At 50.7% G+C, this 17,355-nt stretch overlaps 1 protein-coding gene across 4 annotated transcripts in view; it reads left to right on the forward strand.

Annotated features, from left to right (window-relative positions):
* Positions 1 to 2,848: 2,848 nt before the first annotated feature.
* Positions 2,849 to 17,355, forward strand: part of Gad1 (glutamate decarboxylase 1) — a 40,497-nt gene continuing 25,990 nt past the window's right edge. Inside the window, exons 1-6 of one of the 4 annotated variants that reach the window (XM_048812456.1) lie at positions 2,849 to 2,990; positions 3,619 to 3,776; positions 5,233 to 5,360; positions 8,641 to 8,703; positions 14,511 to 14,669; positions 15,934 to 16,176. In XM_048812456.1, the coding sequence (XP_048668413.1) occupies positions 5,279 to 5,360; positions 8,641 to 8,703; positions 14,511 to 14,669; positions 15,934 to 16,176 (547 nt within the window). In that variant the 5' untranslated portion in view covers positions 2,849 to 2,990; positions 3,619 to 3,776; positions 5,233 to 5,278. Of the gene's footprint in view, positions 2,991 to 3,455; positions 3,777 to 4,281; positions 4,358 to 5,232; positions 5,361 to 8,640; positions 8,704 to 14,510; positions 14,670 to 15,933; positions 16,177 to 17,355 lie in introns of those variants that run through there. The other 3 variants (XM_048812455.1, XM_048812457.1, XM_015479305.2) reach the window with 3 other exon arrangements.

A 17,355-nucleotide genomic window follows, 5' to 3' on the forward strand; every position in this document is an offset into this window, starting at 1 on the left:
AAAAAAAAGCCGAAAGTGAGGTTAAGCATCACTTCCCCAGTCCTCATCTAGAGAGACCCATTTAAAGATGAGCACTGAGTTTTTGTTGTTATAAATTACCTGTTTAAAATAGATTTTAAAGAACCATCTGAAATGAGCCAACAACTTGACTCTAGATCACCTTTACTGGAGATTAAAAATGCTAAGTACATTTTCCAAAATTGTTTTTTTTATCTATTCACCTTGACAGGACCCCTCACACACACACACACACACACACACACACACACATGCACACACAAAGAAAGAAGAAAGGGGAGGGGACCTGGAAGCCGTTTGGGCGTCCCTTTCTTCTTTTGCTGGAATATCTTTAAACCTGGGGGTGGGGAGGGCATTGTGGGAGGAGAGACTTGTTCCCAAGTTCCAACCCTAGTTGAAAGGGATTTTGTATTTGGCAAACAGGATGGAATAGCCAGGCCGCAAGTTCACAAAACCCAAAGCCCAGGAGAGAGAGACCGGAGGGAAAGCATCCTCGCCCCCTCCTTTTGTTGCCTTTAGGCGTCGTTTTCCCATTTCTTCAAAGTGCTGAACCTCAGATCAAATGCAAACGAAACAGCTGGGCGGACACCACTCCCTTCCGGGCCACCAGTTACCACCCGGTTCGAGTCTCTGGAGAGGATATCTTTTTTTTTTTACACCCCCATTATCCTAAGCAGTCACCCTTGGGAGTGTTAAGATTAAAAGAACAGTGAAAAACACAAATAAAAATAAAGGTTCTAAACGTTCTCAAGAGCCAAATAACAACCATAGCTATCCTCAATCCAAATTCTTACCAGAGAAGTGGGCGAAATATTCCACCTCTCTCAACCCCCAACCAGGCAAAATATACATGGCAATTACTACCAAAAGCAGGGGGCAGAAAAGATGAGCCCAGCGGGCTATACATGTAATGCCCACAAAATGCCGGATTATGGGGCAGAGCGGTAGGTGCTGTCCACGGTACTGAAAGACCTGTGTGTGGGGGGCCCACCCAGGACCCACCCCAACTTCAACACTTTTTATATTGGAACTGGGTAGATTTCTGGGCCCTCAATTCCTTATCGTTCCTACTGAGCCCAAGCTCTGAGCTGTAGTGGAACACAACTGGGAATAAATCAAAGTCATGAATTCCTAAGTCTACTACTCTCCCTGGCTCATTGGAATGTCAATTCCATTAGTGCAAGGATGATATAAATTGAAAGGTCAAAGTAAACTCCAGCAGATTAGTGCCTGTCACATTGGAGATCATTAATAGACATTCATTTATTTAATTAAGTACTAATATTTATTTTTTCAGATGGCATGATATCTTTATTTATTTATTTTTATGTGGTACTGAGGATTGAACCCAGTGCCTCACATGTGCAAGGCAAGCACTCTACCGCTGAACTATAACCCAGCCCAGTACTAATATTCAATTCAACTTTTTAAGATTAAGAATGAGCAGGAGACTTCATTCCTTCCCTCCCCACCATAAGGGAGAAAGAGATGTCCTCAAAGCTGGACAGAGCCGACTTTAATTTGCAATAGTCTTACAGGTTCTTTTTCCAACACGATTATTTTCTTGACTGAAATGTTAAGGGTGTTTTGAATCCTGGGGTAGAAGGAGAAAGTGTTTTGAGAAATTCTCAATCTAGTGCTAAGGTGAAGTAAATGAATCTTTCTTTCCAAGGAATTTCAGGTCTCCGGAGAAGGTCGAAGAGATAGAGGGCGAGCGGGCATCTAGGCAGGACTGTGGACATCTCGGAGAACCGGGATTTGTTGCCACCTCCCTCCTCTGCCCAGTGCGTCTTGAATGATTTAGTACTGGCACCAGGCTCCCTGATTGGTGCAACCATATCGTTTAGGGAAGACTGGAGAAGGGGGGTGTGGATGGAATTCCTAGTTCACCTCGCTGTAAACCGCGCATTTCAAGGGGCTCAGACAAGCTACCGGGTGTTTCCTACGCGGAACAGGCACCCCTACATAAGTACGGTGCCCAACTGGGTGCACTAGTGCGGGGGACTGCTGTTACCACGCGCTGTGCCTTTCACGATGCTTTTGTGCCCTTCAAAAATGTCCTGGCTTTTACTGTAAGGTGAAGAAGAGGCTACAGTAGTTTCTTTAATATTAAAAACAACGATGTTATTTCAAACTTCTCCGCAAATCCCTCTTGTTGATCGAACTCTTGTTATCCCTCTTGCTATCTTCCCAGGGCGGAAGCTTCTATCTCCCTTATGGAATTTTAGATGACTTATAAGATTTGGGGAGTTTGTGGTGGTGAAAAGAAATAAGATATTCAGAGGAAGGGACAGGCCTCGGGTAAACCAGCGAAGCCCGAGACGTGCGAATAAATGATCCCTGCCTGCTGCATCTCAACTAGGGGGGTGGAGGAGGAGTCACCGGGAAAACGAGTAAAGCAATCACTGAATGTATACACGGTGACACCGAGACAAGGACAAATATCAACTTTGTTTTTTCCTAAAGAAAAATAAAGTGAGTGATAAGAAAGAGGAGAAAGTAAACTAACGAGGAGAGTGGCTAAGAGAAGGTTTGAAGAGGCAGAGTTACAGAGCTTGGTCGCCTCTCCAGGTGTTGGTTGGGGCGCGGGAGGAAAGGCCAGAAGAGCGCGGGGACTCTCTGTCTCCGGACGTTTGGCGCCCTCTGGTGGGAATTTTACCGTCAACGCCTTTTTATGGTGAGGGACTTGACCCTACGTAGCCAAGTCATTAAAGGTGCTTAAATACTGCAAAGGGAGAACCTGTTAAGCGCGTGAAATCGAAAGGAAATAAGGGGATGGGCCATAGCAAGGAGGGTCGGCCCACCCCTCCCAGGCCACCTCTGTGCTGGGGTTCCCCAAGCGTGTGGAGCGGCACTCGTGCGTGTTATTAACCTTCAGACATGATCAATCAGGAGGACTTCTTTTCCCTTCGCCAAGGAAGTGAGCGTATACAGAATGGGAAATGGGACCCTTTTCCTACCGGTGGCACCAGGTAGCTATACTCAGATGAGGTAATTTGGGGATGCCTCAAGCTGAATTAGGAAACTGGAATGAGATGGAGACTCCTCCATGGTCTGAGTGGTCCCCTTTATCTCTGTCTTTACAGCAAAACCTGGCACAGCAGAGAGCCAGTAAGGACACCCAACCCAGAGCGATTTCGCTCGAGGAAGCGTTTTGGGACCTCGGATCCGGGGGAATCACGCGGAAAGAGATTGGGGAAAATCCACTGCCCTAGTCTCTTCTAAGATATAAGGGGTGGGGGAGGAAGGGAGTAAAGAAGGAACGCTCAGTGAGGAAGAAATCTTCGTAGGAATTATCTTTTCCCTCCTCTCTCACTGCCTATTTCAAAAAATAGAGCGTGCTGAGTACGTTCTGGATTACTCATAGGACCTTTTTTTTCTTTCTCGGTGCAAAATCGTGAGCTGGATTTATAATCGCCCTATAAAGCTCCAGAGGCGATCAGGCACCTGCAAAGGAGCCCCGCTGCTCCACCGACGAGCTGCCCCCGCGAGCAGCAGCCTCGTGATTCCCCCGCGGAGCGGGTCCCCGCCTCCCCACTCCGCCCCCGCCTCCCCCGAAGCCAAGCAGCCACCTCTCCGGGTCTCTCTCTTCTCCTCCAGGCGCTCGCGTGCCGGACAAGCGTAGCGAAGGCGAGTTAGCAGCTGGAGGTGACGCCGGACACATACGCCTGTAGCAGAGCCAAGCGAAGCCTGGTGGATCCTTACACGCTGCGCAGAGGAACAGCGGGAGTGTCCGGCTAGCAGTCGCTGGAGCCCAGGTAGGTAAACGCGCAACCACTGAGACTTCCCAGTGCCCAGCTTCCGCTGTTCAGCTGGGTTCTCTCGGCCCTCAGCTTCTCGTCAACCTCTACCCACTGCGCCCACCACCCACCCACCTTCCAGAGCCGAGTGCTTCCCATCCACTCCAGTCCGTGTTCTCCGCTAGTGCGAGGCGCAAGGACTTCTGCCTTGCGCACTCTTCCTATCCCGCCGTTTTGTGCCCCAAGGTGGCACAGAGGCTTAGGTTCGCGCTGAAGTAGAAGGAGAGCGATTTTCCCTTGTGCGTTCAGACTGCGAGCGCCCGTCTTTTCAAAGGGCGCCTAGATAGCAACAACGGAAGGTGCGCCTAGAAGCAATAACCTGTTACTTCCCCAGCAGCAGCGTTCCACCTGCGCCCGCGTTGCTGTGAAAGCGCGCGCGCGCGGGGCTGTGTAGGGCAGGGAAAAAAGGGTGTGGAGGCAGTAGTTGATGGGCTCTTCTCTCGGGGATCTTTGATCTATCCAGATCAGCCCGCATTCTCTCGGTCCCGGAGCCTTTGGACACCATCGTGCCGGCGCGGAGCACCGGGCGGGGACGCCAGGTACTGATCTTTGTCCGTCGCCTCTTGCACTTTAGGCGCAAGTTCGTTTCCCGGGTGACGTTCGTTTCCCCCACCCTCTCGGGTTCTGTACGGCGAACTCTGGGGGGGGGTTAGGTAGCGGAGATGCACAGAAACTGGGACAGAGCCTCGCCCTAGGCTTCAAGATGGCTCAAAACCGGGTAGAACAAGAAACAGACGAGCAAGCGAGGTTCCGACCCGCTGCTTTCTGGATGATTGGAGTGCAAGGTGACTCTGTTTCTCACCCGGTCACGTCCGAGGGAGAAACGTCAAGATATGAACATTGTTTTCCTCTCACCTTATCTCACCAAAGTCCCGGGTCTCCGGAGCAGTTAGCCTCTCCTTCTTTCCAGGGAATTAGCCAGACACAACAACGGGAACCAGACACCGAACCAGACGTGCCCGCCCCGTGCCTCCCCACCCCCCGCCTTCCAGCACGTCGGCTGCCGAGAGCCCAATGGGGCTTGTCGCGGCTTGACTGAAAAATCTTTCACTGAGCGCTCCCTTGTGCTCCTAGCCCAGTCCCTCACACCCCCGCGTCCTGTACTGGCCTTGGTCCCCCCTTGTTTCTGAGCTGCACTCCAGGTCGCCCGGCTGCGCAGCCAGACTGGAGAGCCGCCCAGGGCTGCGTTGCCTGCGCCGGAGTCCCTGAGCTAGCGCTCACTTGTCCTCCGCCCCTCACCAACCGCTCACCCTGACCAGCCAGCTCGCTGCCTTTCCTCCCCCGCTCCCTCCCGCACCGAGACTTCAAGGGGAGTGTCTGCACACGCACACACACCCCACTCTGGCCTCTCTGTCGCCTCCGCTACGCAGGACTCCAAAAGCCCTCGCCACACAGCTTTCGCTTGTCTTTGCAGCCTGTTCTCGCGCCCAGCACACCGAGGACCCCGGACAGTAGAGCTTATGGCGTCTTCGACTCCTTCTTCGTCCTCAACCTCCTCAAATGCAGGAGCGGATCCCAATACCACCAACCTGCGCCCCACAAGTAGGTCCTGCCCCAATTTCCTATCAAATGGACTGCAGGGAAGATGGGGGGCGCTGGGACGTCGGCAGACTGCTCTGGCGGAAAGGGAAAGGGGAGCTCGGAGATGATGGAGGCTGGGAAATAAATGGGGCTCTGGCCCAGGTTCCTGCCAGAGGTCATTTGACTGTCAGGGAAGCTAGGTTACCCCCAGAGCATCCAAGAGCGAAAACCCCTCAGGGTTCTAGCGGCGGCGATTGTTAGGGGCTTCTCATTGGGCTAGGGGCGCTCAGGAGAGTGCTGTTTTTGTTGTGTGGTGTGGCTTCTTTGCTTGGTGGGACTACAAGGGTCAGAGCAGAGGGCAGTGTGAGGAGCCAGCGTCCTATTGGGAATAGAGTTTTCTGTCTCTGGCTTTCGTTAAGCTAAGATCTGACCTCCTCCTCCTCCTTTCCCCCTACGCTGTGCTCAAAGTCTATAATCAGCGGAAATTTCGACGTTAATTGCAGCTTTTAGAAAACTCAGGGTCCCTAATTGCTCCAAATTTGCGTCGAGCTATTGACAGTGAGGGAGAAGCCAGGGGCGGGAAAGGTGCATAAAACTGTTTTGAGACTGAGCCTGGACATTTCCTACACTTAATTACATCTCTGAGACAAAAAAGGGTGGGGGGCGGATGTTGAGCAACATTCTGAGTGGCAAGAGGTGCGGAAATGGAGGAAGCAAAAAGGTTTTCCAGGGTGGGAACCGAGAACACCTCTCTCCTTTCTCCCAGGGGACATAATTTGTCAGCAGGTGACAAATGTTAGAAAAGGGGAACAGATTAAAAGGAGTGGGATTTATGTGTCCCTTTCCTAAATCCTACCAGTTCCTCAAACATTTGCAGAATCTTTCTGTAATTCAGATTTTCTTCCTCTCTGTGAAGGCATGGGAATGAGGGGTTGTTTATCTTTTTTCCAAATTAGAGTGAAGTGTCTCCTCATCCCACCCACCCTCCCAAATTTTTCAGCTTCAGACACCCCAGAATCACCCCCAGAATTTCTATTCAGAAGAGGCTCAGGGAGGACAATGTGGTTAGGAGTACTTATTGCTGAGCTTTAATGGCACTTTCTATAAGCTTGAGAAAATAATTGTCCTCAAGAAAGGTGGGAGGTGTTATTGGGAAAGCAAAGACCCTCTCCAAGGACCCTTTGGCACTCACTCTGGCTCCTGGGCTGGAGGCCTTGTTTTGAGTCCTCAGGCGATGTTCCAGTTTCCTCTTCCCACCACCCAGGCAGGCTACAATTACCCACACAACAAAGAGGGGCTTGGGAGAGCCGCCAGCCCTGATGGCACGTGAGCCAGGCAGAGATAGCAGAGCTGACCAAAGCAGGCCCAGAGGAAGGCGAGGCTCAGGGCCTTTTGTCTGTTGCTTTGGCCTTGATAGATGTCTTTATTGGTCTTCCCCCTTCCCCCCTTTCTATCCAGCAGGTTAAGGAAGCCCTTGAATTCATCCACCCCCATGTCCCTGCCCCTACTTCCCATCAGATGGTCACTGCACCCAGCTCCTGGTGCACGACCCAGCAGAAATGATGGCCTGAGTCCACATATGGCCTGGCATCCCTGAAAGCCACTGTAGTGGAGGCAAGAGAGCCAAAGACGCTGCCTAGGAAGAGCAAAAAGCTCCTGTCCCAGTAATCTTCCCTACTTATAATCTAGCTGTGTCAGAATCCTAGGCTGTTCTGGCAGGCACACTCCACTTTCATCCTCTTTCAGACACACCCTGGCACCCAGCTGGCTCCACTTCTCTGGCCCTTCAAGGTCTCCTGGGAGGTGTCCTCTCTCCACCTGTGCAACCTGTCTTACCCTCTCACTCCAGCAACCCCTGGCCAGGCCTGGAACCCTCCTTGTCCTCAAGCACTTGGTCTTCCCCACTTCTGCTACAGCAAAGGGGCTCTCTAGCTCCTGCTTTCCCTCTCCACCTATTTTGCTTTCAATTCTGAAAGGCAACAATGTATTTGAAATCCAACCTCCCACGTAATGACCTTGGAAAACTCACTACCCCTCTCTGAGCTGCAATGTTTTTCTTTGTCAAATGAGTCTTAGATCAACACTCTACCTGCCTGTGTCATAGGATTGTTTTAAGGTTAAGATGAAATGATGTTTAAAATGAAGGCACTTTATGGGGTGGAAATAGTTCTTTATGCCTCGCGCATATTATTATTAGGGTTTTGCTTTGCAACCGATCTCCTGTAAGTGGAATTTCATCCGTGACACGTTGTCTCCCGGACGGACATCAGGCCATTTCTTCTCCCCACTAGGTCTGTGTTGTGCCTCGATTTTAATGGATGTCACTCTGCTTATCGCAGCCAACACTCGCGCTGGCTGGAGGCTGGGGCTCGAGCTGGGGTAGGCTGGGGGATGGGAGTGATTGGAGGCGCCTTGCTTTGAGGAATCAGAGGGAATTTCGCGTTGGCCCCATCGCACTGGCCTTTTTATTCCTTGATGGAAATTAACCGCAAAGGCAGGTAAACCCAGAGGGGTTTGAGAACCGCTTAGCGAAGGGGGAAAATCCGTGATCCTCTTGGTTGGCGGTTCAGACCCAGAGGAAGGGTACCTGATTCCGTTAGCCTTCGCTTGCTCCAGAGCCTAGGTGTCCGAGGGTAGGGTTAATGAGGGTCGGGGGTGGGAAGGACTCGGATGAAGACCCGAGGCGCATTATTGTCTTCCTGACTCCCCAGTCTGACTGAAGAGCAGCCATGCGGGCCCGATTATCTAGTCAAATACTATTTTTCACCCAATTAATTCCTGAACTCTTCCGCGACCCCATTTCATGCCAGTTTATTTTAAGCTGCCACTAGGCTGGAGACCCGCCAAGAAATTATGAGATGTTTCGGTCCCAGATGCTTCTGTGTTCCCTTTCTGTGCTGATGTGGTCGTCCTTCGAGTCTGCGGGCCGAGACCAGAGGACTAGGCCTTTGGGTGCTGGGCAACTCGAGAGGTGGGGTCTGGCACTTTGCACATGGGGGGTCAGCCTTCACCCCATCCGACCCAATCTTGGCGGCTGTCGGGTGTGGATCTCTTGGGGATCCTCGAACCCCGCCTTTCAGAGACACTGTTGTGTATCTGAAGCCAAGAAGAGGAAGTGAGTGTGATTAGGATTCTGGAGGGCATGCCCACAGATCTGGTTTCTAGTACCTTTCAGAAAAGAGCTTTTAACCAGGACGTTGAAGACCTTCCCCTCCCCCCGCGAAAAAAACTTTGCTCTCTACCCAGGTTCTGGCGGTCCAAGCCTGCCTAATCACACCCCTGTTGCTCTCTCTTGTCCTAGCCTACGACACCTGGTGCGGCGTGGCCCATGGATGCACCAGAAAACTGGGACTGAAGATCTGCGGTAAGCGAAAGGGCCGGTGGAAGCTTGGCAGAACCGGCGGGGAGCTTGGCGCGCGGGCTTTGTAGGTTTGGAAGAATCAGATGCACGCGGAGGGGATCCTGACCCCTAGGTCTCCTTATCTAATGTAATTACAGCCCCGACATCCAGTGAGGACACTCTTTTCGAGGTCCTGGCCCTCCTTTTCTCTCCCCTGACCCAAACCGAGGGGCCTTTTCCTTTGGGGTTCTTGCTCCCGGAGACCAGCTAGAAGGAACGCTGAGAGCCCAGGAGTAGACGAGGAAAACGGAACACAGCGCCCCCACGCGGCAACCTCGCTCTCCCAGCCCTGCGCCCTGCGCCGGGCTCGCCCGCCGGGTGGGTGCACTATGCCCAAGAGTCTGGAAGGTCTTCTAGAAAAGGTGAACTGACCCGGCTTTCTTGGAGAGCAGACCAAAGGGCGCAGCATGTGCCTAAAGCTGCCGCTGAAAAGTACCCCTCCCCGTTATCATTGCCCGTCCCCCTTCACCAATCACCCCAGGGCCTGGGAGCATTGAAGGTGGCATTTCCAACTTGAAGTTCGTGCCCAGAGATGTCATAATGGATTATTTCGTTCTTTGGGGCTCGGAGGCTAAGGGAAAGGATGGCTTGCAGCTCTCGGTGGCCTCCCTAGCGGAGGTGCCAGAAGCGCAGGCTCGAGTGTTTGCAGGGCATATCCTTGAAGGCGAGGAAGGAAGGGACCGGAGAGGACAAGAGCCCACAGGCAGGGAGAAGAGGGTGTTGTCTGACAAAATAGATCCAGAAGCTGGAGAGGAAAAAGAACTGCTCTCTGGAGAGTGGGGGTCTGGAATGAAAACGCCCAAGGGATGTAATTTTTTTTTTTTAAGGGAAAAAGGGAGATTTGTTCGAAGGGACACAGCTGAGCGGCTCCGGCTGAACAATGAGGACTTGGTTTCCTTGCTACATTTCACCGTCTAAAATTCTCCAGCCTTATCGGGCTAGAAAATACGGATGTCCCCGGGCAGGGGGTGGAGAGGCGGGGGAAGATTAACGAGGGGCTTATTAAAGAGCCATTCGTCAGCTGCTGCGCGCCGAAGATAGCGGCAGAGCAGGCTCGCGGCTCGCCAGCCCCATCAGGCCCCAGGAGCCAGTGGGCGAGTGGGTGCTCTCTGGACCTGATCTTCCCGGCTTCCCTGGGCACCCGGTTCTGAACAGGGTGGCAGTTAGGAGAACACAGAGGGGTTATTTAGCAGCTTTTTAAAACCGCTATCCTTCCCCGCTTGGCCGCGCCGCTCTCCTCTCTGCGTTTCTGGGGCTTGTCCCCTAGATCCCGGGGCCCAACATTTAAGGGGTAGACGGGGAGCTCAATTCCTAGACCCAGTCATTTTCCGGGAAAAATCCAGCCCTGCTTCAGGGCTGCCTGGGGGTTGGTCCACTACCTAGCGCGCGAGGCTGGTGGGCGAAGCCAGGGCAGCGTCTCCGCGTTGGGGCAGCCAAGGGTCCAGCGCTTTGTTCTATTAATAGTCCCCTCCTCTGCTGCCATACCCCATCACGCCGCGGTTCTAAGCTTAATGGCGCGTTTCACTCCAGGTCCCCTCGGTGGCGGTGACGCTTGCCTTCTGCAGCCGTCATTGTCATGCAGCTGGGCAAGCAGAACCGAGCAAGCCTGGGCCTCTAGGGCGGCCGAGGACTGGATAGGGGTAGGCTCGGGGAGAAGGCTGCCTTTCCTGTGGTTCTGGTGGGCTTGCTGGGACTAGAAGGGCAGCCCTCACCGCCCCCACCCCCACTCCCTGCTTCCGCTACTGGTCGGGTGGTGGGGGGGGGGGGAAGAAAAGCTCTAAGCTCCCTTCTGGGGACATACCTTATTCCCTGAAAGAGTAAAGGGGCTGGATAGAGTTAAGCTTCCTTGAGTCTAGGAATAGGGGACCCTAAGTTATCATTAACTTCCCCTTCCCTGATGCCAGCCAGTGCCATGAGGAAGAGTTCTCTTGAGCATTTGAGGGCTACCATCCTCAGAGAGTTTCTTACCTGTTTCTTACCCCACCCCACACCCCACCCTCACACTAATTTCTGGAAACTTGCAATCTGAGTGTCAGTAGGCAAGAAGACAGAATAGTCTCTTGAGAGGAAATTACCGTCTGCTAAAATGCTGTGCTTTTGGGGACCACAGGTTAGAAGACTCCCCTTTAGGTTTGATTGGGGGGTGGGAGAGCACCAGGTCAATTTATTTTTCATTCAGTAAATAAACTCTGGTTTTCTTTTTTAATCTAGTGGAAGCAGAATGCAGTCTCCCTGCTGCCCCCAAAACACACACCCCTAGGGCCTTGTACCTGCTAGGCTAGCTCTCTAGCACTGAGCCATATCCCCAGCCCCAGAGTGTAGTCATCAGCTCTGGATCCACAGCACCCTCTATTGTCTCCCACCTCCTACCCTGTCCCCACACATTTCCTTCATCCCAGACCTTCATATACCAGAGGGTGCCCTCTTAATCTGATACTAAGATTAGTTTGACTTTTCACCTTTAGACAGCAGAGGTACTAGTGGCCCTCATCCCATTTTCTTCTCTACCCTTTACCCTGGGTGACCTCCATTACACCTTCAGTCCTGGCTAAGATTCAGCCCCCCCCCCCCCCCCCCCCCCCCGCCTACTCTCTTGTCCTCCTTCCCCTTAACCTGGGAATGAAGCTGTAAGGAAGGTTCTGGGTGCTACTGATAGTGCCCTTAGCTCTGGAAGCAGAATCCCCATGGGAGAGTAATCAGAAGTAACCCAGGGTCTTGCCAATAATTGGAAAGTGGCTCCAGGCCTGGTGGTGTGACCTAAATAAAATGAGTCTCCGGGATCCCTGAGTTCTGGCCCTGGGTTCTGCTAAATTTCCAGTGTGTCCTTGGGCTTCCATCATTATTTTATACAGAGATCCCAAACTTGCTGCCAATTAGAGCCCCTGAGCCATTTTATTTAGTCCACACAGTGTGTTTAATTATGTATTAGTCCCCAACTTTTAAAAATAGAGAGACCTCAAGTATTCTGTGTTTCTGGTTTCTCTTGAAAAGAAGTGGGAGGAGATCTGGCAGTGTGCTGTTAGCCCATAAAAAAGTCAGAAGAGCCCCTTCCTCTAAGCAAAAGTAATTCTATGCCAACAGCTTGGTGAGCAGAGAATGTTCTGGGCTTAAGCCCCTACATGGCCTGTTGGCCATGAATCCTTATGCTGTGCACAGCTTGGGGCTCCACTTGGAAACAACTGGAGGAAGCCAAGTGCTCTCTGGTTCCACACAGCTCCCTGCCCTCCCCTTTCCCCAAGGGTTGGGAGCAGGAGTGGGGAACCAAAAGCAAGAACACCCCACCCCACCCAAGCTCACAGCCCAAAGACAGAGTCCTTACAGGACCTCACTCTTCTCCCTTTAAGGCAAGCCAGCTATGACCTGCAGAAACACAACTGCTCCCTGGCTGTCCTTGGCTTTCCTATTTGCTCTCAGAATGTAGAGTTCCATGACAATTATCCACACATGGAGTGCAGAGTTGAGAGGGGGGATAGCCTGTCCCAGTCTCAGGGACCCTGCTCCCAAGACTCCTTACTAGCCAGGGAAGTTGTCAAAGCCCCCACCTCCCTATCACCCTTCATCTCAGTGATCTCCCAGGACCTCTTGGGCCTAGAGAAACCTGCATTTACCTTTTTGAGGATCCCAGTATTTTAGAAAGACAATGCCTTCTTAAAGTGAAAGAAAGGACAGTCTACATTAAAAGTTTACATTAGCTTATTAATGGTTTTTCACACAAATCATAATTCAGTGTAAGTGTGCTCTACACAAGATAATTATGCAATCTAGAGAAAATTTGGGTTCCTAGATGTGTAGTCCAGGAATAGGAAACAGGTTTAAAGTTATGTCATAATTGTCATCACTCAGCCCCATCAGGACATCTCTGGATGAGCCCATATGAAAGCCTTCTTTGGAGACAGTATCCAAAAGCCTAAACTGTGGCCCTGCTCCCAGTCACTGGTTTCCAAAGGAGTTTCGAGATGAGGATACTTAAGCCTTCCCAGGAGTAAGTCAAAAGACCAATAGAGATCTGAGAGTGCAGAGTGGGTTTCAGCTGGACAGGACCTCACCCGCATTGGCATATGGTCTCTCTACTCTTGCAAATTCCAAGGTCATTTTCTGGGACAAGGAAAGCAGTGTCAGGGTTCAAGAACTAAGTGACCCTGCATCCTCCCAGAAAATGAGTGCTGGCACCTGCATCTGGATACTGGGGATTTAGAAGAGGAAGAAAGTACAATAGAAGAGGGAAAAGATACAACTCCCATCTTCATATCCACATAAGCAGCACCATTACAGTGTATCTCCCACTTCTGATGTTCTTTGAGGCTTAGTAATGACTTTAAAATGTGCTAGGAACAGTGAAAGGCTTGTGTGGGGGAGGATTCTAATCCCCATGGCCTCCACTCCCCATCCCTCTTCCACTCATCACCATTGAATCCTCTTCCTAGGGAAATGAAGCTGAATTCCCAGATTAACTTGCCTTCCTTTACACCTCCTGGGACTTTCTTCCAAGCCTGTCTTGTGATGTCTGCAACTCCCCAAGGATCTTAGTATCCACAAAGACAGCTTTGGTGTCACCAAGAAGCTTAGCACTTTCTCCCTTTTTTCAGTGTGATGCCTCATGGGCTCAGGCTGAGGCTGTACTGGGATAGGAGATGCTGGGGGAAAGATGGGGCTTATAGGCGGGAGCCCTGGAGGGCAGCTGAGGGAAGCATACTCCAGGTTGTCAGAGCCTTTTTGACTCAACCCTGTTTCCCCTTTGCTGTTGCTATCGTTTGCTCTGCCCACATCAGGTGGGAGATATTCTCCTGCCTCTAGGGAAAGAAGTGAGGGGCTATGAATCCACACTGGGCCCAGAGCTCTCTGTGGAGTTCTCAGATGCTTTCTATCTCCATCACAACATTAGTTGTCATCTGCTAGACTGTAAGCCCCTGTCTACAGTCTTCATCAGTTCCCACCCTAAATGCATCCCAAACTGCTCTTCCACAACAGGTGCCTTGTACACACTTACAAATTAAATGCCAAGGCCCATAAGATTTTAAATGTTCTTATCTTTCTACAAAACCTTTAACACAGAGTGGGTAGCACAGGAAAAGCTGAACTGCAGAAAAATGACACTGATATTCAGTCCGGTGAGGGTTCCCTGGCATCAGAGGAAAGCATCTTCCATGATCCTCAGGATCTCACCCTCCTCCCTCTGCTGTCCTCATTCCTCCTCCTCCCTCTGATGTCCTCACGCTCCTCCTTCTGCTGTCCTTCCCGCTCCTCCTCCCTCTGCTGCTTTCACCCTCCTCCCTCTGCTGCTCTCACCCTCCTCCCTCTGCTGTCCTCATCCCTCCTCTTGTCTCTGCTGGATCTCACCCTCTTCCCCTGTAGTCCTCTCCCTTCCTCTTCTCTCTTCTCCTTCCTCTGGTTGCCTGTAAACCTGAGGCTGGCAACATCCTGTCTGATTGGGTCCTTTCCTTCAACACCCCCATCCTGAGGCTGGTTACTGGAGTGGAAGCTGTCCAGTTGACTTAGCTCTGAGTTCACTGTCACGTTCAGAGAGAAGCCTGAGCCTCACTTACTATTTTCTCTCTTGCATGACTGGGTCTTTGCCACTGATGGCACTTGGCATTGCCCCATCCCTGCCCTCCCTCCTGCCTCAAGGCTAGCCATGCCAGAACCACTATATATAAAACACAGATACTCAGCTTTTCTTCTTAGCAGAAGTGAGAGTCCTGCTTGAAGAGGGGACCTGGTCCAGAGTGGCTAGGTAGTTTCTAATTTCTCTGACCCAGCTTCTTATACCTTAGGATTCTTGCAGAGGACCAATAGCCTGGAAGAGAAGAGTCGTCTTGTGAGCGCCTTTAAGGAGAGGCAGTCCTCCAAGAACCTGATCTCCTGTGAAAACAGTGACCGGGATGCCCGCTTCCGACGCACAGAGACTGACTTCTCCAACCTGTTTGCTCGAGGTGGTCCCTCCTCTGGCTCTTAGCTCTAGCACTACTAGCCAGTTGATTCCTTACTTGGTGTCTTAACTTTTTCATGAAATTTTACTTCTTTTGCCAAGAAATGTCATTACTGTCTGTGAACTCTCTTGTAACTGCTTTTCTAACATTGGAGTATAACAGACACCCTCTGTCCCTACTGCCAGGTAGCCCATCATTCTGGAATGTAGATTAGTGAAGTCCATAAAACAGTCAACTTTAAAGATACATGCAGACACAAATATGGATTCATAAAATCTCAGAATCCAAAGGAATCTTACATATAAGAGAATCTAGTGATTTTCTTAATCATACTTATCCTCTAACATTGCCAACTCCTCCCCAAAATAATCACCCTATGGGAAGTTGTTCAATTAGCCCTCATAACCAAGGACAACCCTAAAACTCACTGTCCTTCTGTAGATCCTTTACCAGTTCCTGTGCCCCCATAAATTTGTTCTCAGGAGATGCTCCACCACTGTCTCCTAAGTGGCTCAAAGATGAATCCACCGCCACCCACTTCTACTCCCCAGAATGCCACAGAAGCCAGACCAGAACATTGACTAAAACCTTAGAGATAATCTAGGAGTGGGCACAGTGCAAACTGCTTTTTGAGCTGTGGCTGACCTCGGTGGGGGTCCCCACCATTCTTCCTGGCTAGCTCCCCACCCCCCCAACCCTCCCCTCCTGACTAGGCCCCAAAGGATGAGGTCAAGAGAAAAGCAGGAATCCCTTCTATCACCTTCTTGAGGCCCCAATTTCAGTTCTAATTTACTGTCTGAGGACAGCACAAAGGGCCACCCTCTTCAGGAGGGACCTCATCCTCTACCAGCAGAGGCTTTACCCTCTGCCATCAACAGATCAAGCACATCATTAACATCAAACCAGATGTATAGGGACACTTGGTCCCCCAAGGGCCCATCAGAAATATCTTTGGTCATGCTGCTCACAAGTGCCCTTCAGACTCAGGTAGAGAACTGCAGTTGCAGGTTGCTCGCTGCTTCTCAAAGCACACAGTCCATGTACGAGCAGTCTGATGAGCAGAAAGTCTGTGAACCCCTGTAAAGTATATGCAAAATTTCTGTGTACATGCATACGTGCCTCCCTCTGGGGATGTCACTTCAGTGCATATGCACATCCTGGAATGAAATTGGGCCTCATGGATATCATGGCTGATATTAGGGATCTCTGGATCGAGAGAATCCAGGTACAAGGCAGGTGATAACCACCCATTGGCTTTCCCTCTCAGATCTGCTTCCAGCTAAGAATGGGGAGGAGCAAACCGTGCAGTTCCTACTCGAAGTGGTGGACATACTCCTCAACTATGTTCGCAAAACATTCGATCGCTCCACCAAGGTGCTGGACTTCCATCACCCACACCAGTTGCTGGAAGGCATGGAGGGCTTTAACTTGGAGCTGTCTGACCACCCGGAGTCCCTGGAACAGATCCTGGTTGACTGCAGAGACACCCTGAAGTATGGGGTTCGCACAGGTAAGGGTGAGAGCCAGGTGAACACACAGAAGCAATGCCCTCCATGTCCCCTGGCCAGTTGTGAGGACAGCAAACTCCTGGTGAAGGAGAAACACACCCTGGTAAAGAAAGGCAAAGTGTTCAGTGGCCATAAAATTAACCCTTGCAAAAGCTCATCATTGAGCTGGGTACAGTGGCTCATGCCTCTGATACCAGCGGCTCAGTAGGCTGAGGCAGGAGGATCGTAACTGAGAGTTCAAAGCCAGCCTCATAGTGATGCCTTAAGCAACTCAGAGAGACCTTGTCTCTAAATAAAATATAAAAAAGGACTGAGGATGTGCTCAGTGGTTGAGCGCTCCCGGATTCAATCCTCGATACCAAAAACAAACCAAAAAACCCTCATCATTATTTCTTGTAAAAATAAATTAAAAAGATACAGATACATGGTAATAGGTCAAGTTCATTTTGAGGTTCAGGCTATTCAGGACCTAGAGAGCAGTTTCCCCTATTTTTTCTGCCTCCATTTTCATGCCTGTTTTGTTCTGATAAATCTTACCTAACCTTCCCTGTCACGGACACTGTGGAGAATTTGGGCCTGTTTTCCTCCCTTTATTAGTTTCATAGAGCTGTCATTACAAATTACTACCAACTAGGTGATTTGAAACAGTAGCAACTTATTCTCTTACAGTTTTGGAGGCTAAAAGTTCAAAATCAAGGTGTTGGTGGAACCATGATCTCTTTGAAGCTCTCAGAGAAAATCCATCCTTGCTTCCTCCAACTTCTGGTGTTACAGGTGTTCCTCCACTTGTAGATACATGGCTCCAGTCTCTGCCTTGCCTTCACATGGCCTTCTTCCTGAGCACAGCTGTCCAAAGTTCTCTCTTCTGAAAAGGACACCAGTCTTTGGATTAGGGCCCACTCTAATCCAGCATGACCTCACTTAACGATTCCACTCACAAAGACCCTATTTCCAAGTAAAGTCACAGTTCACAGAAACAAGGGATTAGGATTTGAATGTGCAGGGATATAATTAGGATTTGAATTTGAGGGATGTAATTCAACCCACAGCACCATCTTATTGGATAGCCAAAAAGTCAGTCTCTCTCTCTCTCTCTCTCTCTCTCTCTCTCACACACACACACACACACACACACACACACCCTCTCTTTACATTCCCCAAGTCTCCAAATTCTGTTTCCA

This window comes from Marmota marmota, unplaced genomic scaffold, assembly GCF_001458135.2.
Source record: "Marmota marmota marmota unplaced genomic scaffold, marMar, whole genome shotgun sequence".
NCBI classification, from domain to species: domain Eukaryota; kingdom Metazoa; phylum Chordata; class Mammalia; order Rodentia; family Sciuridae; genus Marmota; species Marmota marmota.